This window comes from Thamnophis elegans, chromosome 2 (genome assembly GCF_009769535.1).
Source record: "Thamnophis elegans isolate rThaEle1 chromosome 2, rThaEle1.pri, whole genome shotgun sequence".
NCBI lineage: Eukaryota > Metazoa > Chordata > Lepidosauria > Squamata > Colubridae > Thamnophis > Thamnophis elegans.
This window is the reverse complement of record NC_045542.1, coordinates 74439704-74466168: the sequence shown is the minus strand read 5'-3', so window position 1 is coordinate 74466168 and position 26465 is coordinate 74439704. Positions and strand designations below refer to the sequence as shown.

The following is a 26465-nucleotide window of genomic DNA, read 5'->3' as shown; positions in this document are numbered from 1 at the left end:
TTGCTAAAAACAGCTCCACTAGAGCAACAAATTGTCAGTAAACAAAAACTGATCTTCTCTAGTCAGCAGCAGCCTGAGGTTGGCTACACAAACAGGATTGCAGCTTGAGGTGGGCCACTGACTATTTACAATATCACTGATTTTTGCATAAATGAAAGGGCAAATGGTTGGGCATCCAGTATTTTTATTAGTGCAGACAAAATTGCATTTAGCTTTGGAATTCTTGAACTGCTGCTCACTCGCTACCTTCTGCTACTGAATTTACAGCAAATTAAGCTTTCTGTCTTGGCCATTTTCCTACCAATTACCATATGGCCATGTATTTCCTGTTTCTGACATGTTGATGACACTAATTTTGTGCACATTATACCCAGTATATTTTTAAATATTACAGCTATTATTTTTCTTAAAATAAAACAAGCTGCGCTTAGGAAGACCCCTTTCAAATGTCATCACTGAGGAGTTGAATCACACAATTAAACAAATGAAAAGAAGTGTATTCATCATTTTGACGAAAACTGTTAACTATCAAATACATTAACTTCTGCCTTCCAAATCTTTCAAATGTTATCATATCTGTATCTGGAAATAGCACAGCAATAATTACACTAATTCTATCACAATATTTAATATTCCACGGTTTAATATTATTTCCTGTGAATAGCTACAAGAAACTCAAATCTATCACACCATATAAAAATGTGATTTCCGCACACTGAGTGTGCAATCTCAATTATGGTATGTTCACACTAATCTCTTCGTCCTTGGGTGCAAGGCACCAAAACACTCTTTCCAGTGCTATTAGCAGAGTGAGAATTGAACTAATTTCCAGATGCTACTGCCAAAGACTTGCTGTATTGTTATCCCAGTAGGAAAGAATGTCAGCAACATTTTGTGAATGCTTCCAGCATTACTGAAACACTTTCAGGACAGTTTTTGGAGCCAGGTTTCCATGCCTGCAGGTTTTCCTTTCCATTTTTGAGCAAATGGTTTCAATCAGAGGTCTTCACCTGATTCACTGATGTTTTTCTTAGAGTTTTAAAGAAAAAGAAATAGAAGTGCAAAGTTGGGGGAGGTGGGCACTGGAAGCTAAATGGGATGGGAAAGAAAGATACCCTCCTGAGGATCAGTGAAGGAGCAGCCTTTTGAATGCCTTCCTTTTCGGTTAGTAAGATAAAAGCAACTTTTCTCTATGTTGCCTTTGCAAAATATCTTGGGTATTTTTGTAGCTAGTGTTTGGTTCTTATCAGCATGGCTTCAGAGTTTTATAACAGAATCAGAGTTTGTTTTTTCAGATTTATAGTTAAGCTTTAAAACAAGGATACAAAAAAAGGGGGAAGCAAGAAAAAGCTTTTAAAAAAAGTATTCATGAGGATTCAGCTGGATGGCATCACTTCCATACATTCATTCTTGCTGAAATATCATAACTTTCAGTATACAAATTACAGTAGAAATGAATGTAGTAATGCCACTGTTTTCAGCTCTTGATTCTTCCATTATTTTGTAAGCAATGATGAATAGTAATAGTAGCACTATAAAATTATTAACATTTTAAAAAGCATAGAAAACCTGTCCATTTTACCCACAGAATGCAAATAAACTAATAGCGAGACTGGGCAAAGTTGCAAAAGGACTGTGATTCTGTGATTCAGAATTGAAGAAAAATGTGATCCAAGGCACAGTTGCCTGTTCAAATTAAAACATGCTGGCATCTCCTTGAATCTATTTATCCGGTGTGTTTTTTTCCCGTATTTTTACAAACAGAAAATAAATCCCAACACAGAGTCATTCACAAAATATTAAATTATTTCTACAAAATAGAAACAATCTGCTTAAATAAGTCTTACCTTAAGATCATGTCACACTAGCTAGCCACACTTACATACTCTGAATCATTCTAAAGGTGCTTTTTTTCCCAGAGGGCAACTGAACTTTGTTTTTCCTTGAAGACATTTCACTTCTCATCCAAGAAGTTTCTTCAGTAATTAATCCAGTCAGGATTGAAGAAGCTTCTTGGATGAAAAGCAAAATGTCTTCAAGGAAAAACAAAGTACAGTTGTCTTTGAAAAACATGCACTTTCAGGACAGCAATGACCTGAATGATTGAGAATTCTAGACACACTCCAAATCACTTATCATCATCAAATCTGGACCAGGGCACGGTCAGACTGCAAAACATCAAAGATGGTTTGATTCAACTACATGGAATTCCATGGAATTAATCCCTATAAACCAGATTTGGGATTCAAAGCAGTGACTGGAGCAGATTGTTGAATCAGATGGTTTCAAGGTGCTTCCAAAGACTTTTTATAGTGTTTACAGATTCTGTGGCTTCTTTGCTCTTTGCAAAGTTGCTTAATAATAATGTTATTTAATGTTCAACTTCATTTATATATACAGTACATCTGCTTAAGCTATTCTGCCAATCTTGTGAACAGAACTATTGTAGTGTAGTAGCATCTGTGCTTGCTGATCCCTTATATCTAAGTTTTTGCTCAAGAGACATTTTCCTCCCACAACAACCTTGTAAGATAAGTAAGGCTAAATCAGTCCAAAGTCATCCAGTGAGTTTCTTGGGGTAAGACAGGACTAGAAGCTGTATCTCCCCATTTCTAGTTTAAACCCCTGCACCACGTTGACTCTTATACACATAATGGGAAGGGGTAGGTTTTTCTCAATCCTGACTTTTTATTTGTATAAATAATAAAGTAATCCAAGGTGCTGAATAAAGAACACAGTACTACTTTCTTCTTTTTTTCTCACAACAACCCTGTGAGGTAAATTGGTTTGAGAGAGAGTAACTGCCCCAAAGTCCTCCAGTAGCTTTCATACCTAAGGCAGGACTAGAACTCCCAGTCTCCTGGATTTTAAGCTAGCACCTTCATTGCTACACCAAACTGTATTCACTTGTAATTCATCTGTAAGCATGCTGTTCAGTCTAGAATACACTGGTATACCATCTTAGCTCAAAGCTCACTTTTAAATTCTATGTAACTAGAATATGTGTAGGTTTTTCAACAATGAAAGGAGACTTAGATGTTGGCCTAGAAATTTAACTGCTTTTAAGACTGGGTTAGGTAGCACTGTAAATGCTTTTTTTTTTCCTTTTGCTATGCCAGTCTAGTTCTTTGTCACTGTATCTCATTTGCTACCCTGATTCTAAAATGCATGCTAATGAATATTTGCTGGTCAATGATTGAAATAAAATGACTAAAACTGAGACTACTAATGAATACAGATTACTGCCTATAAACTTAACATACCCTAGTCCTGCCAGTAATGACAGGTCCTGGCCAATCCTCCTTGCAGCCGTAAAACCTAGGGATCTGGCAAAGCAAAGCTATACTAAACCACAAGGGCAAATGAAAATGGTCCATGAATGTGCATTTGGTAAATCCAATGCTCTCCAGATGTATTGACAATATGTCCTGCCTAGCTTGGTACTCAATTAAAGCTAACAATGAGGTGGTCTTTTCCAGAAGTGGCTGAGTTCACTAATCAGCTGTGCCAACTTTCTTATTACTCTGGAAAACCTACTGATGATAGGCAGCAAAATCCCCCACAGAAAGGAACAAGTTAATGGTCTTCTTCTTCAACATTAAGCCAAGCTTGGCACTTTAGAAAGGCAACTGGAAAAATGCTTGCTTTCTAAACAGGGCTTGAAAGGTTTTTTTTTATTATTGTTATTTTTAGGTTACAACAGGACATTCTGTGCATCAGATCAGCACAATTTTTTAGATAGTTTGAAGGCTTCTGTGGTGTTCTTCCCTCATCCCTGCTATCTATATTTTAAAAGAATACTGGGAAAATCATTACTGGACTACTGCAATGCACTCTACATGGGGCAGCCTTTGAAGAGTATTCGGAGACTTCAACTCGTCCAGAATGCAGCCGCGCGAGCGATTGTGGGTGCACCTCGATACACCCACGTTACACCTATCTTCTGCGAGCTGCACTGGCTACCGATCGGTCTCCGGATATGCTTCAAAGTGCTAGTTGTAACTTATAAAGCCCTTCATGGTATTGGACCTGGGTACTTGAGAGACCGCCTGCTGCCAATTACCTCCCAAAGACCCGTCAGATCTCACAGGGTCGGCCTCCTCCAGGTTCCGTCCACCAGCCAATGCCATCTGGCTACTACCCGGGGGAGGGCCTTCTCTGTAGCAGCTCCGGCCCTTTGGAATGAACTCCCCGCGGAGATCCGGACCCTCACCTCTCTCCAGGCCTTCCGGAAAGCCGTCAAAACCTGGCTGTGCCGGCAGGCCTGGGGTTGATGAGTTCCCCTCCCCTCTCGACTGGTATGGCTGTGTGATTTTCGTGTATTTTAATTATGTGTACTGTTGTTTATGTTCCCTTTCCCCTTTGAGTTGTTCGCCGCCCTGAGTCCCCCCTGGAGAAGGGCGGCATACAAATAAACCAAATACTAAATACTAAATACATTAAAAAAATTACTATAGTGAACCATTTGAAGAGATCCGCTGAAACCTGGATGAGTGAATGGACTCTAAAATATCTATCACCCCTGCTATTTCCATCCCATTTTGCCCAAAGAAAAAAAGTAGGTATTTTGATGCATCCCTGTTACAGCTGTCACACAGATCTTTTGCGGAACCAAATCTCAAAGGAGCTTTAACAAACTTGGCTTGTTTTTTTAAATTTTGCTTTAGATATTCAAATTGAATGTTTTTTATTAGTCCTCTAATTAAAATTAAATACTTATTCACATAGATCTAACTGACATGTGCATTTCTTCTAAATTTGGATGATGAAGCATCTACCTTCCAGTAGTGGGTTTCAATTTTTTTTAGAACCTATTCTGTAGGTGTGGCCTGTTTTGTGGGAGTGGCTTGATGGTCATGTGACCAGGTAGGAGTGGCTTAGTGATCATGTGACCAGGAGGGAGTAGCTTGGCAGTCATGTGACTGAGTGGAAGTGGCTTGGCAGTTATGTGACTGGATGGGAGTAGCTTGGCAGTCATGTGACTGGGTGGGAGTGACCAAGTCAATTTCACTGAATTATTTGCCCCAAAGAATGACCTACAAAAAGAAGATATAAAAAAAGGAAATTTATTATTTTGTGCAATTACTACTTATATAAGAATGAAATAAGTACACAAAACAATAAAAGAGCTACTTACAGAGGAAATATGGCTGTCCTTGCCAGTCTTCAAAATTACTGACCACCTTACATAGTTCCAGCCCCTATGCCTCTTTTCGCTTCCTGGATTCACTCAGACATTTTTAAAACTCACAGCCTGTGCACACACAAGACATTTTTACAACTCACAGCCTGTGCACAGCACACACACTTTCAGCCCCTCTGCCTCTTCCCTCTTCCTGGATTCACTCAGACGTTTTTAAAACTCACAGCCTATGCACAGCACACACACTTCCAGCTCCTCTACCTCTTCCCTCTTCCTGGATTCACTCAGATGTTTTTAAAACTCACACGCACGCATTCTTCCACTCTTTAAAAAAAAAGGGCTGGAAAAGAGGGGCTAGAAGAGTGTGTTCCTACAGTATCTTCCAGCCCCTATGCCTCTTCCCTCTTTCTGGATTCACTAAGATGTTTTTTAAAACCCACAGCCTGTCCACACACACACACACTTTTCTAGCAGTCCCTCTGCCTCTTCCCTCTTTCCCAACATCCTCCCCCCACCCCAGCCACTCACCAGTTCTTTCTTCTTCTGGTTCTTCTTCTGAGAACTTTTCGGCAGCATGGTGCGGATGGGCAGGGCAACTGAAAGAGCAAACGAGGGGAGGCAGCATTCCAGTACGACGCCTCCTGACCAACAGGTATGGGAAGGCATGCTAAATTTCACCATCCGATATGGCCGTACCATTTGAAACCTACCCCTGCTACCTTCTCCTCATCTACTTTTGGCAACAGATTAAGCTTAAAGTGCCATGGTGGCACAGTTGTTACAATGCAGTATTGCAGGTAAATTCTGTCTTCAACCAGAAGTTCAATCCTGACTGGCTCAAGGTTGACTCAGCTTTCCATCCTTCCGAGGTCAGTAAAATCAGGACCCAGATTGTTGGGGGCATTATGCTGACATTGTAAACCACTCAGAGAGTGCTGTAAAGTGCTATGGAGGGTTATATATGTCTAAGTGCTATTGCTATTAAAGATTGTCAAAAAGGATTGGTAGGAGATTCATGGAAATGTTGGAAAAATTCTGCCCTGTTTTCAGCATACTGTATGTCAGCTCACTAATTATATAGCTGAACAGTTGCTTTCTTAAAAAGTGCACAAAAATGTTTGATAGTGCTGCCCACCAAGATATAAATTTTACACATATTCAAAGAAAATCAATGATTATTTAAACAGGGTTAAAGCCTGCTTGATAGTAACTAATGTAACATTTCCTGTGGAAGTGCAAGAAATATAAATGTTGAATAAATTGCCAGCTCCTTTCTTTCTATGATGCCACATGTAAAAACTACATCTTTAGAGATCACACAGTTCTACAGATCACAAATTATAATTTATGAAGAGACATAAATTGTATGACAGTGTAATCTTTTCATTTTCTTTTACCTCAAAACAAAATAGTAAAACCACTTCCTTTATTTTTCTAACTCAATTCTAAAACCATTCTGAGAGTCTTGAAGTGGAGTTATGGCCTATTTGTCAGTAGACATTTTCTAAAACAACCCACCAAAAATTCTGCCTCACACTTATTACCAAACACTTTTATTTCCTGAACTTTTGCTTCAGTGTGATGTTTCCATCTGCTATTTAGTTTTTATCTGCGATTTAGTTCCACTTGTGATTAACCAATATTTTAATTGGTTACTGTTTTATTATGATTATATCTGTCAGTGTCGTTTGCATCCAATAAGATTTAGTGTGTTTTAGGAAATGCAATTTAAATGGAGTATTATTACCTCTTCAGTCCATTTAGCACTATAGCAGATAATTTTGGGAACTTAAGAGTCCATAGCTGGTGTCAGTGGCATTGAAAAGCAAAGCAGGGAGGAAACCTTCCATAAACAGGCTAGAAATAAAAAGCTTGTTCATTATAAGAAGAAGATAGTTTTACTAGGGCAAAACTATGGTGCTACATTGCAAATCTATGCTGATATGGAATAGTAACTTCTAAACTGGTTTTTAAAAGTCACAATCTACCAGTGTTTTACAAGTCCCAAACTCAACTTTTGGTTGAAGATTTGAAGATTTTGAAACTCTTACAGTAGAAATTTGAATAACATGGGGAAAGAGATGAATCTCTTCCATAAAGCTGAAGCAGCTACAAATTTTTCAGAAACTGGCAACTTGCCCTCTTGGAGCTGCTCATCTTGGGAAATGTTTTTGTTATTGCTGCCAAGGAACTGAAAAAATATAGTTTACGCTTTCCATGAAATGGAAAGAGAGCCGAGGTGGCGCAGTGGTTAGGGTGCAGTACTGAAGGCCACTACAGCTGACTGTTATCTGCAGTTCAGCGGTTCTAATCTCACCGGCTCAAGGTTGACTCAGCCTTCCATCCTTCCGAGGTAGGTGAAATGAGGACCCAGACTGTGGGGGTGATATGCTGACTCTGTAAACCACTTAGAGAGGGCTGAAAGCCCTATGAAGCGGTATATAAGTCTAACTGCTATTGCTATTGCTATTGCTAAATCAGAATTCTATCTTGTTCTGTAAAGGTACATATTATTGGCTCAATTATCTATACTGTTAATAATAATGTCTTATCACTCTATATCTATTGCACCTAAAAGTATATAAGTTATTCAATTTTTAAATCCATGTTTGGTATTAATAATAACACAACAAGAACGCACCAAAAAAAATCTGAATCTTAAAGCAGGGCACTTCATACAGCACTGTTTCTCCAGAGGCAGTTTGAAGGCAACCCCTGATTGTCCTCAGTTTTGGAATGAAAAATTATTGGCTTATCTCCCAACCTGTTGCAGATACAATAGCAATAAAATACCCTCACCTACATTCTAAATAAAATTAAAAGGGAGGAGAAGGAAGAGGAGGAGGAGCAACGAAGTAGCCTAATCTTTTAAAAAGTGTTGGTTTTGTGCTACTTGGTCTAAGCTACTGAAAAAGCCCTGCAAAGCCATTAAGCTAAAATTTTCTTTACAGGATCTGAAATTCATAAGTGAAAAAATTCTTCCCAAATGAGATCATAACATCTCTACTAAACAAAGGAACTTTACACAGTTGCAATACCCTACAGCTGAGTTGGAAACAAACAAGCTCTCTTCTCAAATGCTGCTGATGTCTTGAGAACACTGAAGTAAAGCTACTTTCAAAAAGGTATAAATTCTTCTTGTTGAAAAAGCTCTCAGAAAATACAGACATGCTTCTGGCCATTTGAAATTAAGATTGGGGCTTAGTGGTTTAATCTGCCTTGGTAGATTTCTCATGAATCTGGATGAACTCCTGAATTTTAACCTCAGTCTAGACTCCCACATTCAGCAATCATCAGGTCTACAGTATACCTGCACTGCTAAGGTTAGTGGGCCAATTCCTTCTGCCAACAAGAAGCATGATAAATGTAGTTCATTCTATTTGGACTGCAATACTCCGGAAGCAAAATTGTCCTTGAGAAATTTTTTATATGTGCGACTGACTTTGAAAAATATCTGAAAGTTTCTACTGATTGAGAATACTGACAATTGGACTGCACACTTGGCTGGTTCTGTAGAGCATCTGACTGCTTTGTAAATCGCAATATAGCAAGTTAACTGGGTTTTTTTTTTTAGTCCAATTAGAGACAGTTAAAAATCAGCAGGATATATAAAACTCCGCATGACTTGCAATCACATTTTTTTTAAAGTCTATATTTGCCTGTGCATTTTTTTAAAAAAAAAATGAATCAAAATACATTATTTAAAAGACCTTCCAAAGGATCTAAAAGCATTGCAGGATACCAATGAAATCTAATTATATACACACACCACACACCAAAAATCTTTATCTTTTTACAATTTCAGCCAATATATTTAAGATCCACTTTTTAAAAGCCACATCCTCCAATATATTTTATTGAAATCAGAGGTACCATTTTGAATTAGCTCTTAAATTATTTTGTTTTAAAATGGTAGAAGCCTTGTGTTTCATTATATTTACTGTTGTAGCATCTTTTAACCTTTTTCTACACTTGGTCTTGAAAAAGTAAGGTTTCATTTAAGGAAGTAAATGCATCATGAGGCTTCTTATGCAATTATCTGTTTCAGTCAATTAACTTGCTCAAATATGTTTGATTCAAGGTTGGGTAAAACCATCCATCATGTCATCAATAATCTATTTTTTTTCCATCTATAATTTCTGCACTTCTTTGTTGCCCAAGTCTTTCCACATATATCAAATATAAAAACACTTCATTTCATAGATAGCTTGTACACTATATTTCCCAAATGATAGCTGCTTCTCCCAAGTTACCATTAAAATCTTAATGAAATATCTACAATATGTCATTCATCATTCAACATTTAGCAGTACAGAATATTTGATGATGTATGCAAATGTGGTTTTTTTAATTAACTATTTAGATTTTTTTGAAAGTTTGCAGGAACAAATATGGTTAATAAGGAAACATTATTAGAACATGGGAATTGGCACATAAGCTTTCAATATTGTGCTATAATTAGTCAAATATAATTTTTCATTCAGAGGTGATTATGTGCCATCAAGTTGATGTTGACTCATATGACCACATAGATAGTTTTTCAGAAAAATAGGGACAAGCTGCCCCTAACCTAATCTTTCCGGTCTTCAGTGGTGCACTTATTCCACCATAACTGAATCTTGTTGCTAATCATCTGTTCCTTCTCTTTCCTTTCATCTTTCCCAACATTAGACTGTTATTTAGACAGCTAGGTTTTAACATAATATGATCCAGCGGTATCATTTAAATAATAAAAAAGTTTGAAATGCTTTGGATTATCCCAATGTTACCTACACTGATAGAATATTGTAGCCCAAGTCCTAATATGGTTAATTATTATTAAGAACTATCAAATATTCAAGAATGAACTTTTAAAAATATATCAGTGGGCCAAACTCCTAAAGAAAGTTCAATACTTGGAATTTCTGGAATTTAGCTTCTTTGGTCATATATTCAGTTTTGAATAGTCAATTTTATATTTTGCAAGCTTTCTGAAATCAACACATAGTAAAGTTTTTGATCTTCATACATCAGTTAACAGCATCATTGTTAATGCAAAGTTATTGCCTGAACCAATTTGAAAACATTTGAACTTTTGCTGTTAAATGATGAAGTGTGAATATTTTTATAGTTTGTAATTTTCTTATAGGTTTCTATTGTCTACTATTAAATAAAAAGGCATTTTTAAATGTTTAAAAAGAAAGGCTAAAGTAATTTCTTGTATCCCAGCTTGAGAGCAATTAAGTATCATTGGACCTCAAATGTCAAGTTACTCCAACTTCACCATCACCAGCTGCTTCTGTTGCTTTTAGACTTGGATCAAAAGAGTACAATCTACTCTAGCTGAACATTCTTTTCATTGGACCTCAGAGATCTCTGCAAGTCAGTTTGGATGATTATTATTGTTATCCCATCTTTATTTACTACAACTCAATTAGGCCTGGACCAGCTCTCAGAGCAGAACAGCAACTGTACTAAGCAGGGAAGGATTTGGGAAGAGGACAGCTGCCTGGACATTCTTTTCACTGGTGGGAAGAAGGAACCTGATGGCTTAGGTAAGCATGTCTCTCTTGGCATGGAGGATGAGAGTAGAGAGAAAGGGAGGCGAGGAGTTGGAGTGCCGAGATGGGCAATCTCTGAAGTCAATCCTTGCAGTCCATGCTGCTGAAGTAACTTTCACAAGATAGCAGAGACACTAGGTACCACCAGGGAGAATGGGAGAGGCCCTGTGGTGGATGAAAAGAAATGGGGTGGGGACCATAGTAGTGATAGCAAAAAGAGATATGATGGGCAGGAGAGTATTACAAGAGGAGAATCAGAAATTTAGATCCAACCTTTTCTTCTATTCCCTCAGCCTCACTCCAAGGTGCTGAATGCTAGATTTCTAGAGCCCTAGAATTTGATTGCTAGAATCCAATTCTAGTCTAGAATCTGAATGCTAGAATCCTCTTACTCCTTCTCTAAGTGTAGAGGTAGCATCGGGCTTGCATGGCTGTACAAGTTGGAAATGTTTCTCTATCTAAGAACTGTCCAGTGATCTTTCACCACCAGCTTCAATACCAAGAATAGGCAGGATATTCTGTGACTAAATATATTTTTTCCACAGGTGGTTAGATGTGAATTTGGGTGCCAATACATCATGCCTTTTTTTTACTATTATACATAATTTGAGTGTATATAGAAAAGTATCTCTAGCACATTTTCTTCAAGGCAAGACATCATTGATGAATTAATTTATTTTTATTTATTTATTAAACAAATATAAATGGCTGCTCATCTACAAAATGGAACTCTGGGTTGCCAACAAGAATTTAAAAAAGAATGCAATTATCAAAAACTATTAAAATGAAAAAGACATCCACTTGATTAATAAATCTGTCTATATATCAATTACTTGGATACATGGTGAAGATATGTGACTATAGAATGTATACAAGAGATAAATATTTGAAAAGACAATCAGAAATTTTGGGAAGATAAACTATCAATCAGTTATACTTTATAATATTATAAAAATGGTTTTGTAATTAAATTTGTTATATGAAAATTAAAAGGGGGGGATGAATTGCTGTATATGGAATTTATGCCAGCTCTCTACACTGACTTTTAAGAATCTAGTTTGGTGGAAATCGTAGCAGAAAATCTCTGTTTTCTTCTCCCTAATCCAAGTTGTATAGGGACAGATGTGAGCAGTCCCTTTATTACAATTTCACTTCATATTGAGAACAGGATTTTGAATTAAATTTGATACCAAGACTGAGCTACAAACACTATATATCTTATATCTAAACTCTATAAGAAAAACAAGGATAGTTTCAAAATTGAATTTCATCTCTCTCAAGCTACCAGACCAGCTCTGTAAAGTCTAGACAACTAGATGGGAGTTCAGATTTCTGTCTCCTTCTGCTATTACCCAGAGTACATTTTTGTAATGCACTTCTAGTAGTACTACAAATCTCATTTCTGGACTGATTATCTTTCCCATATATTCCTTAGTGCTCTTTTTCCTGCCCCAGTTCTTCCTCTTTAGGAACACTCCACCAGTAATTGCTTTTCATACATTTTTAATCCGTGGGTAGAAGAATTCCCACCCACAAGTACAAATTGTGCTTCTAAACAAACAGAAAGTATACTTAAAAAGGGAAGCATAGTCAAAGGTCTGTTCCTCAGATGGTCTCATTCTTTCCCTCTGGATTTAACAGAATGCTAACTATAAAATTATAGTTTATACACTTTTGACTTAAAAACTGCCTTCTTCCCCTATACACCATATTTTCCCGAAAATAAGATAGGGTCTTATTTTCTTTTGACTCCTGAAATAAGTACTTGGCCTTATTTTTGGGGAGGTCTTATTATTTTTGAAATGCAGGAGATAGCAAGCATGGTCACCTCATGGCTGCTGCTCTATTGCAATATTTTCAGGGAGGGTTTATTTTCAGGGAAGGGCGTATTTTAGTGCATGTGCTCAAAAGCCCAATTGGGCTTATTATCCAGGGAGGTCTTATTTTCAGGAAAACAGGGTAGGGTCATGGGTTTATTTTGTACAATCTAGTGGCAGACTTTCTTTTCCTATTAGTTTTCCTTTTAAATAAACTATGAACGTCAATGACTACTTGTCCATCTCCAGATTAGACTAAGCCCAAAGTAATTTACTCCTGAAAGACCCTATTAATTTTTAACAAAACTATGATTAAACTATAACTATTGCCCCACCAGAAAAAATAAAACATTTTATAAAAGATGCAAGAAACAAGACCTATTCCCCACTTTAGTATTATTCTGTTCTTCATAACAGTATCTGGTGCTCGGAGCAAATTTTATTATATTTGTTAAGTATGTCAACTGAAAGGTCCCACAGAATTGATCTACATGATACAATTTTCATAACTCTGCTTCCCAGTCCCCAGATCATTGATTCAAGAACAGATGCTAATATTGGAGAAACAGCTTCTTGTAATGCATGCTAACTTCTTTGCCACAAAGATTAGACTTGAAGGATGCAACTGCTGCATTTTTAAAGCTTTCCATAGTAGTGAAATGAATGATAAAAATAGCAATTATGAATTTTGAAATTGATGTTAAACTTGCCAGAAATTTGGAGTGCTTAAATAGTTGCAAAATGTTGGTTTCTTATCTCTACTTGATGCCTCATACCACTTTATTTCAGTATTTGATAACTTGAAACCTATTAAATTGGACATTTTGCAACAGGATTTAATATTTGATAGCTGATACAAAGCAATAAATTACATTGTGCCTTACCAACTTTATAACTATTCAAACTTTTCACATTAATTTTTCTTTTTTTGGTCAAGTGAACTGCCTTTGTCTAGATGATTCTATTGGACACCTGCGTGCTTCAAGATGGATGAGGCTGAAAAATTGATGCTTAATATAAACTAGACTATAATAATTGGATAAAGAAACTGTGCTAATCTGGATAGTTTGACACCCTTTGAAGGATTCAGTTCCTGATTTCGGGATGCTTGTGTATTGTACACTTTTTGAAAAAGCTGTGATATTCAGAAGTAACGCTTGACATCTTTGATTAGAAAATCACTTCCAAATTTATTAGAATCCATCCATTTAATTCTTTCAAGTCCTCTTATTCATTCAGTATGGATATGTATATATTCTTCAGTCTAAAATGTTTTATGGAGATCACAAAGATCTGGTTTTTTGAATGCCAATTAGAAAATTTGGAATAAAGAACAATAAGATGAAAATTAGGTCCTTAAATATCTATTTGATTACAATTAGGAAAGGCTTCCAAGAAAGCCTGTTATATCAAAGGAATTGATAATACAGCAATAGTAGACTGCTGTTCCAGAAACACTGCTGTTATAAGAGTGTGCAACTCAGGGATGGGTTCCAGAAGGCTCTACTGCTGGTTTGCTTGTGCACACTTCACATGTGTACATGCTTGGTGCACGCATGAGCAATGCAATGAAAATGCTTCTGCACATGTGCAGAAGCAAAAAACAAGATGGCGGTACCATAGGCGCTGCCGGGAGAAGTAGTTCGGGGCATGCCAGGCATGGGTCACTGCCATCAAACCACTACCAGTTTGGCCGAACTAGTCAAACTGATAGGAACCCACCACTGGTGCAACTGGTATTGCAGTTTCCCTCTTGCTTATGGGAAAATATGAAAAAATGTGAATTATTGCTCATAGAGGTTCACTGGATATTCAGATCTATAAACATTTCTATCTCACCTGCTCTGAATTCAGGCGCTTATGCATTGGAAGTATTGAGAGCACATAATGCTTATTTGTTGTTCTCAGACATGATGTGAAAAAGAGCTGCAATATAATATTGCAAAAAGGAAAGGAAAGAAAGCAGCAGATTATTTCTAAGACTACCCCTCTGTGGGAAGTTTGCTGCATCTATCAGCAACAAGAGGAACCAAAGAACTAAAAAAAAACACCATGTAAATATATATCGACAGTTCTTCTACCAGTCCCACTCACTCTGGCAGGAGGTCCCAGATGCCACTGACTAAGGAGTGTCAACTGGCAGGGGTCATACCACCTGTTCCTTGGAAAATAATAATTTATTAAATTCATATCACAACAAGTTCCCAAAATAATTCCTCCTGAGATCAGCCCCGACTGCTGACCTTTTGCAAGGCCCTGAAATTAATTTTATGCCTGGCCCTGGTTATACAGTGAGCCGATTTCTTGACTTTGTGGGATAGTCATTTTGTAATGCTTGACTGCTATGTATTTTTCTTTTTTATATTGTGCAGTTTGTCTGTTTTATCTATTTTATGGTAAGCCAACTAGAGTCGCATATGTGAGATGGGTGACTGTATACCTCAAATAAAATAAAATAAAAGGCATCTCCTGGATCCTATGGTGCATTTTTCATGAAAATGCCCTATGTTTATCAGCGTTGGAGCTTGATGGGCCAGGACAAGCTATTTGATTGTGTTAGTCCCTCATGAGTGATAAGAAATGAAGCCATCTCTCTGGTTATAATTTATACTGAAACGGGATATGAAGGCAACTGATACTTTCTAAGTATCAGTTAAAAGCAATATTATTTCTTCTTCCTAAGTAACAGGTGAGACTGATAATCATAATGACTGGTTCCATTGACCCCCTTCAGTCAAAATTTCACAAACATCCCATTTCTTCAAACTCAATTGCTTGCCAGTATAGTTCTTTTTGTTTCCCTTGTTTGTCACATAAAAGTCAAGTATTATTTGATTTACAAATTCTAGTTGTAAATACTGCACCATTTTACAAGTCTCACACTGTAACAGCAATGGTGACAAGTGCAATCTGACAACATTTCTTGTTATGCAGAACCATGAATTAATTTAAATGGAGCATCATTTAAAATCAGCCCACTAGTATACAATACCCAAGATTTAGTTTTATAGTTGAATGATTTCTGCATAATCTTATCCAGATGACAGAAAAACTTTGATTGAAGAGAGCCACTCAACAGAACAATAAGTATGAATAATGCATATATCATTCATATGTATCATTCATACTTATTGTTTTCATAAGAATGAAATTTGGGATTTTACTGTTATGGTGGAATTATCAGTTAGGGACTGATCTTAAAGTGTTCAGATTACTATATGAATGTGAACATATAATACATAAATATCAAATAATGTCTCTCTAAAGTGTTTAACAATGTGATACTGCTGTTGTTATCAGGTACTGAAGCTTCAGTTACATATAACACTAAGCAGAGATATAGGTTTTTAAACACTTTTTTATTGAATAAGACATAATGACATAGTTCATGCACAAAATTATTGGTAAACTATAATGGATAAATTCCTGTGTCATACTAAGCCCCAAACCAACAATTTAGTAATTTTACACACTATGTGAATTCTGCCAAGAAATGGAAATTGGATGTGTTTTAAATCTCACACGTACAATAAAATGTGTCTATCCATCAAAACATAGAGACATTGGCCCTTTCTCCATAAATATGTACTTTGGCTTCCATTAGACAACTAGGCTAGGATTTGGCTTGGAAGGAAGCCAAAGTACATGAAGTCATTATAAAATCCTTCTCATTATAAATGTCCCTTTTCTGGGGTTCTGATCATTTGTGGAACATTTTCATATAGGTGACTTCAGATGTGGCATTATTTAGACTGGCCTAGACCTGTCTTCATCATTGGGTTGGTGCACCTACAGTGTTAATAATGCATTGGCTTCGGTTCAGTATAAATGTATACTAACTTCTATTTTTGATAGTGTTAATTAAATACATGTAAAATTGATATGATATAAAGCATCATCTTTATTTCCCAAGCACTTTTGGATTCTATATAATTTTTTTCTAATACAGAAATGCTAAGTGATTGCAGCCAAGTGATTTCAGCCCACTAATAAAGATTAGCAGAACTATGCAGACTAGAGGGGATTTGGGGAAAGAAAATCTCAAGAGTTACCTTTTGGGAAGGATATGTCTGACCAAAGCCATTAAGTAGTAAATTTCTACAAGGGCCCAACATACTTTCAGGTGTACAGTAAAATATAACAGTGTTTCCATAGGTTTTAAAGTACCCAGATTCTCCTTGTTATTTTAACTACAAAACAGTTAGAATTCTAAAAAAATAATAATCATGATCATCAAATAATAAGAGTAAGATCAACTTTCTGAATAGGAGAAAATGGTTTTAATGTCTTCAAGTTACTAAATCCATATTTCCTAAGATTTCTGAACTACATTTACACCTCAGGTGAAAGATAATTTATACATCTGTATTTCACATTGTCATGTCTGTAGTTACATTTATATACCCTAAACTATTGGCTACAATGTAAATAAGTCGATATGTACAACAATAGGATAGCTACATGCTGTTACATTATACAGCAGATAATATTTAGTGGAATTTAAGTGTATTACTTAATCTGATTCAACCTTTCAACTTATAACCTCTTATCCAAACTTACAAAAGTATAGAATTTACAATTTTCTGAAAAAATGGAAATAATGCATGAAGAATTGTGTCTGTGTGCTTTGGACCAATGTATTTGTTCAGAGATGTAGCAATGAGGCTCAATTTATCATTTACTATCCAACCCTTAAAAAGTAGCATATCTGATTGATCTCTGCATGCCTGCATAAATATATAGGTGTTTGTATAGATACAGGAAGTTCTACTTACAACAGTTTATTGACCATTCAAAGTTACAATGGCACTGAAAAAAGTTATGGCCATTTTTCACACTTATGACTGTTGCAGCATCCCCAAGGTCATGTGATTTACATTCAGATGGTTGACAACTAACCCATATTTATGACAGTCGCAATGTCCCAGGGTCATGTGATCCCCTTTTGCAACTTTTTGACAAGAAAAGTCAATGGGGAAACCAGATTCACTTAACAACCAGGTTACTAATTTCACAACTGAAGTGGTTCATTTAAATGGATCAAGAAAAGTCATAAAATGGAGCAAAACTCAGTTTTACAAATTTTTCATTTAACAACATAAAAGTTTGGGCTCAATTGTGGTGGTACGTGGAGGACTAAATTTGCTTTCAGAACTCGTTTCTGTGTACACCTACACACACACAAACTCCTGAAAGCAAATCTTAGCAAAAGGTTCTAGTAGAGGTAGCAGGCTGAACAAGAAAAGTTTAAGCAATTATGTGGTTTTTCTTGTACACTGAAAACTAAAGACATAGGAGTAAATTTTTACCATGAACAATGCCTTGCCTTTGCAACAAAACAATTTTTGGATGCTCCCACTTAAAATCTTCAAAGCTGCCATGCATCTAGTCATCATCTATAATGGGGTGTTGATTGGGGACTTTTTAAATATAAAGTACTTTCTACACAACAGTGTTATGACACCTGCTACCACATGTAGATTGTGCAGGAGATTAAGAAGAAAAGATTTGATTGTAGTTCCTCTCCCAGCATTCACTATTCATGTAAAAGGGAAACCTGACATTCATTACAGTCAATCAGCTACTAGGTCCTCCAGAATAGACAAGTCAATATATGGGATTTATGGAATGCCATAGCTCGCTGGTGTTTTTATATATATTTTTTGCAGCAGGAAATAAAATGAAATATTTTCTCAGCATGGGCTTCCTGAGAAACTGCAGCTAAGATTTAACATATCATCATTAGTTGTTCTCCACAGTGTGAAGCAGCAGTCTGAAAGTAGAGACTGATACTACTTCCTTGCTTAGTTCATGCAAACTGTTCTCATTGATGATTTGTAGAATCTGCTAATTGGCTTCAATTTTGTTGACTGCTGAAAGAAAACCCCCCATTTCATTCCATCAGTCCTTCCACTTACATGTCTAAGAGTGATTTCTTATCATCTCCATCGAGTTCTTGCAATAAAGTGTTTGAAAGCAGGCAAGGGCTTTCCTTCCCCTACTTTTACTGTAAACAACCATTTCATGTAAGGGCAGTTACATGACTATTCCTATGGAAAGAAGGATCATGCCACATGGGAGCATAGCTAGGCTGTTGCAGTTTATTTCCCAGGCAAGCATCCTGGCTCCTATTTGGATAAGGACAAGAGGCAGACCTGCCTTGCTTGCATAACATTTTGACTTCTTTAAAGTCATGGAGCAAGGAAAGGTAACTTGACCACCTTAGAAAATCATAAGGAAAGAATAAAAATCCACAGATCCCGACTCACCCCTTTTGGAGACCAAAGCAAACTATATTTAAGAACTTAAAAACCAATAAACAATAATTACCGAGACTTCAGGAAATCCCAGCATTATTTTCAGCCTTAAATCTGTATCTCCAAGAACACTGCTATATAAAGACTTTAAGGAAAATTATTCATGATACTAGCAGCTGAAAGAGAATCACCACCACCACTACTCCCAGGTGAAATATTCATAATGAATAAATATTAATAATGTAATCTAGTCACAGCCATTTCAGGCTGTTTTCTCCTTCCCTACAGGACCACCTGTTGTAAAATGGTGGAGGGAGGAAACTGCAAACTCAAAGTGACTGAATAAATTCTCCACTATTTCAAGTTAAATAAGAATGGTAGCCTGCATGCAGAAAAATAACAACACTTATTTTTAACTTGGGTCTTTATAATCAAAAATTAGAACATTTATGCAAAATATGATGTATATACCAAGTAAATGTATTTCAGTAAAGCTCAGCTAAATTCTAAAGTACTCCTCTCACCTCAACAGGTTTAACATGTGGATTCAGATACTGTGTAAGTATTTCTTAGCAATAGCTTTCACACCAGTATCTATGAAAAAAAATATATGAGCAGCAACCAAGGATATCTATAAGTCACTTAAATCCTGGTGACTTTAGTGGGATATAGGAAGTTGTGAGAAGGATGGCAGCCAAAATCTAAAAAGGATTTCTGACTGGGGAAAGTTGACCTTTTTAGTCATCATACTTTCATCACACTACACTTCTTTATTCCATCAATCCACAATGAGTGTGGGTCTACAAATTGGTTCTCCCATCACTGCCATTATGGAACTGATCTTCTCCCATAAAAAGAAACCTTACTTTAAAAATCTACCCACAGTTCTATGGTCCTGTCCATGGAGCATTTGCATTTTTTATGCTCTTTCTAGAGCCAGTATAGAGAACTGAGTACATAAAGTTGATTTAGAAAACAAAACAAAATTAAATCCTCTGCCATCTTGTACAAGTTGTTTTGTTTCATCTTATTCCTTAGTGAGCCTCCAACTTTGGACTCCCCAATTCTCTTCAACTCTGGGGTTGATACCACTAAGGAAACAGGCTAAAAGAGCCACCCTCTCCTAAACAGTGCACACTTAACAGAATATTAGCATGCTATATACAAATCTCGCCAATTTCAGGATTTGAAAAAGGATTGGGGTGTGAGAGAGAGAGATTAAAATGCTGCTTGCTCTACTGCTCTCTCACTTCCGCTCCTCCGCAAATGTATCACTCCTTCTCTCCCTCCCTCTTCAAAAAGGCAAACATTTGACATCCACCGGCAGCATTTCTTACACATCTTTTTCAGAAGTAATGTCTCATTCCTTTTTTTTAAGTGATCCTCAAAGGCAGATGGTAAATGCTCCCCCTCTCTTTTCCTCTGTTTTTGCTACCCCACAGGAACCAAACAGCATGGGACCCAGAGTAAACAGGTTTCTCCTGCAACTGCTCTGCACAGCTGGCTACCTCTCTAGTTCTCCGCCTTACACACGTTTGTATGCTGGCTTTACAACATTTTAGGCACACCTTCCCTCACCCGAAAAATCACAACGATGACCCAATGAAACTATCCCTTTCTTCCTTCTGCAGCTCCTAACACACAAACAAGCATATACACACACAGAGAGAGACGCATGCTAGCTTTCATCGTTTGCTGCAAATTTCTTCCAAACGATCGACGTTCGCTGTGTTTAGTTGCAAGTGGCACATGCTTCGGGCTTTTTTAAAAAAATCCGCTCGGTTTGTAAAGAAAAAGGGGTAACATTGAATCCTTACTAACAACACCTGGGGAAAGAAGGAGGGGGAACGGTCCTTACCTCTCGAGGGTCTTCTTTGTTTGGTTTGCAGAGAAGAGAACGTGCCCATTACAGCACCCATTGCAACTGCTACTTGGGTGAGGGGCTATATTTTTTTGTTCCTCCCCTTCAGTGAGCAAGACAAAAAAAAGATCAGTTTGGAATATCTACTAGAAAGAGGAGGAGGAGGAGGAGGAGTGGTGGTGGTGGCAAAAGCAAAGCACTGCAGCTCAGCGTTCAGCAGGCATTAAGCTTTTAGATTCCCCCCCCCCTTTCAGTCAACACACATGCACTGACTCACAGCCGGCTGCACTCTTATTATTCAAAACAGCTCGCTATCAAAATTTAAATGCTAGGTAGATTCCCTCAGACCAGTGCTGGCAGCAGATGCATCAAAATATTTACTGGAGCAGAGCCACACAAACACACAGGCTAATTCTTCCTCTCATTCCTTTATGGCTGCAACCAGAATCTCTTAGCTCTATAGAGAAAGCATCGATACATTCTTTTTGCATTCTAGATTAAGCTACCTCTTGGGATGGCCAGATGAAGGTCTCCAGGGATGCCTGGGGAAGCGGGCTGGAGAGCAATAATCAGTGAGTGAATGAATGAATGGCAATTTACTGAATGAAAAATAAGAGAAAAGCAGATGTCAAAGTTGTGGTTCTGCATAAAGCTCCTTCCTGGTAATTAAACAGTCTCATACAGGGAAGGGGTGGAGTATGATATGAGCAAGTAATAATTCTGTCTTCTAAGACCAGGACATAAGGCAACAACTTATTTCAATCAGAATACAAAAATTAATAAACCTTATCATGGCTGTAGTCCATCCAAATCACTATTTTGTGTACCAGAGATATCTCCACCACAAGTGCATTTGGCAGTTAATTCAAGGTGTGCAAAAGTGAATGCAAATGGTATAGAATGGAAATTCAGTTGTATAAAATGGATGGATTCCATGAAAGATTAACCTTATTTTGATATCCATTCTGTTCATTATTCACATCTGAAATGCAACCTCCATCTTTCCTGTCAGTCATTCACCACCATTCTTCGTTTGGAGTATGTCCATGAGTTTAAAAGGAAAATAGATTACACTGGCAGAGTCATCTGCTGCCTAATATTCCATGTGTTGATCATTTGGATAATAAGAATAAAAAATGGAGACATGCCAGTTAAAATTCAGGGTCCAGTTAGTGATGTTAGAATAATTGCTCACCCTTTGATTTGAACTGCATATAATTATTGCATTTTATCTTGAAGAAAAGGCCCATGTTTGGGTACAAAAATTCTCTGAATTACCAGTATTTAAGAAAGCAGATTCTAGATTTGAATTCTGATGCCCAAGGAGAGAGAGATAAAGAATTCACACAGGGGGAAAAAATGTTTTTTGGCTAAAGCACCTGGCTTAATTTCTCATTCTTCTGCATCTGCTGCTTTTTACTTATCACTTGGCTTGATAATGAGGTGTGGGAAATTCAAAAACTGGCCCCACTGTTTTATGTCATCTTGATTGGCTCTAATAATTGTACTATTATGGGTTTTTTTTTCCTCATGGCCCAAAATGGCTATAATTATTATTAAAAACAGAGTTCAGCATAGTTAATATTCCACCCTTCCGGGGTGACTCTTCCTACTACTAAAAGATAAGCCAAATTAATGCTTAAACACAGAATTTATGACTAAGATATGTCCACCCACCCCCAAATTATATTTGGGTTCTATGTGGTTTTAGGATTTCCTGGTGCTCTTTATTTTAAGTTTACATAATGTATCTAAAATAATGAGATATGCCTAAAATTATCATTTCATATATGTAAAATTCGATAGAATTGAAGACACACAATAGTATACAAAACATGTGAAAGTAGAGCAAATGGAAATACATTTGAAAAATCCACAAATCCATAAGGTGTGAGGGAAATCCATGACTGAATTGTTGGAGATGTTGGTCCATGAATGTTGATTTTATTCAAATAGATCAGGGCTGTCAAACTCACAGCCCATGGGCCAGATATGTCACATGCTCGCCACATCCACATCTGGTTTAGTGAAGGAGGCGAACTCCTGTTACGTCACATGATGACATGAGTTTGATACCCCTGAACTAGATAAACTAGATAAGTGTATTTTTTAAAAGGTAAAAAGTTAATCAATCTGCTAGTAAAGTAGTTCTACTACTACAATATTGTGCACATGCAAGCTGTAAATTTGTGCTCCAGAATCTAACATGGTATTTCTCTAGATGCCAAATGTTAGGCTGGCAAACCACTGGTGAGGATTATAATCTGTAAATTGGGCTTCTTGTTTAGAATTCTGGGAGTTGAAAATCTGTCCATTTGGAGGAAACCTAATTTGGGAAAGACTTACATAAAAGTAGATGGTAAAGGCGTGATCAGTAAGTTTCTTATGATATTAGAGTGTTATAGAAACATTAAGGATAAAATGCCTTTGCATGGCATGATGACCAACACCAAACTAAGATTTATTTCAACTACAGAGGAGGGAATATCCCCTGAAAGATAAACAGGGATTAACACCAGACAAACAATCAGAAAACAATACCCTAATAAAGGCAGTACCAAGGAGAAAGCCACACTACCACCAACACTGACAGGGCAAGCTACAGGGAGGAAACCCAACACTAACTAGCAATGATGAGGTGACTTAATCATTGTAATAAAACATCTACAAGCAAGCTAAGCTCAGAGAGTACAAAGGACTCCATAATTTGGCCCTCCGATACATATATTCTCTTCTGAGGTTCACTGAAATGTCTGTAGCTGTCTCACATAATTTGCCAGAAGCAATGTAGTAACAAATACGTACGTGCGGACAAAGCCCAATAAACAACAGTAATATTTGTCCTTGATATTATTCAGTTGTAGAATCTTAATGTTCTCAAAAATTGCTAGAATAGTTTCACCTATGTGGAACAGTACATATTTCTCTCAAATATCTTTTTTTTCCCAAACTTCAAAGGCAACTGGCAATGCTAATTATAGTACAGACAACATGGATTTCACTATCTAAAATAGGATGAAAGTTTAATCTGTGATTAGTAAAGAAGGCTTGAAAGCCAAACAAATGTTTCCAAAAATGCCAGCAGCTGAACTGCAATGGATTTCTCTCTCCTATTTCTAATGAGTTGCCTTTCCTAAGGGGAAAAAAGGGGGCCTTCCAATTTTCTGCCACATGCTCAGGGGGATTGTATTTCAGCCTATTTTGGGGCAAGGTAGTTTCTAATTCAATAAAGCTCCTTCAACTCCTATCGAAGGAATTCCTTTTCCATATCTTTTCCAGCAAATTAACTGAAGCTTGAGAAATGCAGAGCTGTACACTACTAAAGAGGATCCTAGATACTTCGTCAAAGTATCTAGTATGACGTGCACCCATTCCATATCCCACCCAAAGATAATTTTGTCAAGTTTTTCTTGTAAGAAAAAAAAAGAAATAAGTAAACACAGATTATTCCCTGTTAAACTACGCAAAATAACCAAAAAGGAATAGGGCAAAATAAATGTTAGCATAGCACTAAAAGGCAATAGAAGAGAGTAACAAGAGATCACAACCATCAAAGGAATTGAGTGAGTGAGTGAGTGAGCTGTCTCTGGATAGGTCATATACATCTCAAAATTTACCTCACAAGAAATCAATAACCTGTCTTCTCTCCTGCTTAAGCAGCTAATGTTAAGAGAGAACTGTCTCTTCTGAGAGTGGGTGGGGTGTAAAAAGCACAGCTCTGAATAATAATCTTGGCCCTTAAAAGTCGGTGATTAATTATTCTTATGAAGCACAGGTCAGGTATAACTTTAACCCATTATGATTCAAGCGCACAACTTAACACTATGATGTGGTTAACTATATAGATATCATCCTCCAGAGGGAAGAAAGGAGGTAGGGAGGAGGAGAGAAGGAGAAGAAAGTGATGGTTAGGGTATAAATATGGTGTATAGAGAGCAGAAGAGCCAATGATAGTTTTTGGGGGTTGACGGTAAGACAAATTGACATAATATTGAATCATATAAAATAGTGTTAGTTATGTACAAATAACATGTGGTTATTTGTATGAAAATAAAAAATAAAAAAACTTTATAAAAAAACTATATAGATGTCATCTTTTTTTTAAAAAGGCAAGAAATCTGGTTATGGGGATGACTAGATTGGCAAAGGCCAAAGGATACCTAAAAGAGAAAGAAGAAATGTATCTTTCATCTTTGGGGTAAAAATCTTGAAGGACATGAGCGGAGCTGGAACATAGCTATCAAGCTGCCAATTATTTCTGTAGTTTCATTCATGGCTAACGCTTAGTAACAGCAATCTATATTCTCACAGCAGACAATTTTCCAGTTGAAATAGAGGTTTTAATTTTTAATTTTCTTATCATTTATTATTTTATTCTAAATTGCTTTTAGTGTGAAAGATGGAACATCAGCAGGGAGCACATTATTTACCATCTGTCTCTTGTAGCTTAGGATCTATCTGCCCAAAGACCCTTTTGTGTTTCCCAGCACCCAAAATAGAGTTGTACTGCACCAACATGTGGTATTGTAAAAGCTCAGTTCACAGCCTTGCCAAATGTTGTCTTAATGTTTCATCCAAATCTCCACTGCTCCTCAGCTCAAGGAAGTAATTGTAACTGAAGAAGAACAGTGCAATTAGATAACTTTAGGGCCTAGACTTGATAGTCTCATGAAAGGTCTCTTCTGATGACAACAAGTGTTACTTCAGCTGTGAAGTATTAAATGCAGGAGAAAAAAAAAGAATGCCCAGCCAACAAATTTCTTAATTAAAACAACAACAGAAGACAGATGTTGTCAAGCATCAGTCCTAATTTAACACTGAAATCCCTATACAAATCTAGAATTGTTTATGGAGATCACAAAGTAAAGCACATTCATTTGTGTATATATGTGTAATTATAAGCTAACAAAAAATTTAAAAAGTAAAGATTTTTATTGCTTTTGCTAAACCAACACAAATGAAAGTTAAATTAGTACATTAATAGAAGGACTTAATACTTAGAACATCAAAATAATTATTAGGAATGGCAGTAGGACACACTGAGCTGGCAAGCAAAGGTTTAATTGCAAAAATGTGCAAAATGTAGCATTATGGCCATGGGTCTTTATGAGGCAGGGGAGGGAGAAATGATGGCATGTGAGTTGCAGCAATTCTGAACTTGCATTATGACATTGCAGAAAAGTATATATGGGATAGAACCTGCATAGTTACATCCTAACACCCAATTCATTATTTTGACAAAACCTCTGTTAGTTGCACACACCTGTTTTTCTACCATGCGATATTTTGAGGAGGCCAAAACATTGGGTGTTTTGAAATTCCATTAATCTGGTTGTTGTGAATGTGATATGACTATCTTCTTGAAATAAATCTTGAAGAAGCTGATTGTGATGTTCTGGACAGACTGTATATGGAGCATTCACAAATCTCTTGAAAGTTTTCTTATCCTGAAAAATCCATCTGCAGTATAAAATACTTTATATCAGTTAAATTGTTGAGGTGTTTATCTAATATACATGCATTTTTGGAACAGAAAGACACAGCTATTGAGAAGACCATTCTTATGAACTGTTGTCCAGTGGGTCATAAAATGTCAGTAGCATCTGAATGACTGAACAACAAAAAATTAAATGGCTATGGCCAGTGTTCCCTAGCAACCAATTACATTTGCTTTGTATATTCTATAACTCTTAAAGTTTCATCTAATAGGAAGCTGGTCTACCTTTTTTTTTTTGTATACAAGCCTCTTGGCATTTTTATAAAGCTATAAGCCTGTGTTTATCACCATTCAATTTTGGCAAATATATATATATATATATATTTGCCAAATATATACATACATACATA

General features: G+C 36.7%; 1 protein-coding gene across 2 annotated transcripts in view; it reads right to left on the bottom strand.

Moving 5' to 3' along the window:
• Positions 1 to 20824, bottom strand: part of KCNIP1 (potassium voltage-gated channel interacting protein 1) — a 373536-nt gene extending 352712 nt beyond the window's left edge. For both annotated transcript variants that reach the window (XM_032212085.1, XM_032212086.1), the window contains exon 1: positions 20616 to 20824. In XM_032212085.1, the coding sequence (XP_032067976.1) occupies positions 20616 to 20676 (61 nt within the window). In that variant the 5' untranslated portion in view covers positions 20677 to 20824. The remainder of the gene's footprint in view (positions 1 to 20615) is intronic.
• Positions 20825 to 26465: the final 5641 nt, after the last annotated feature.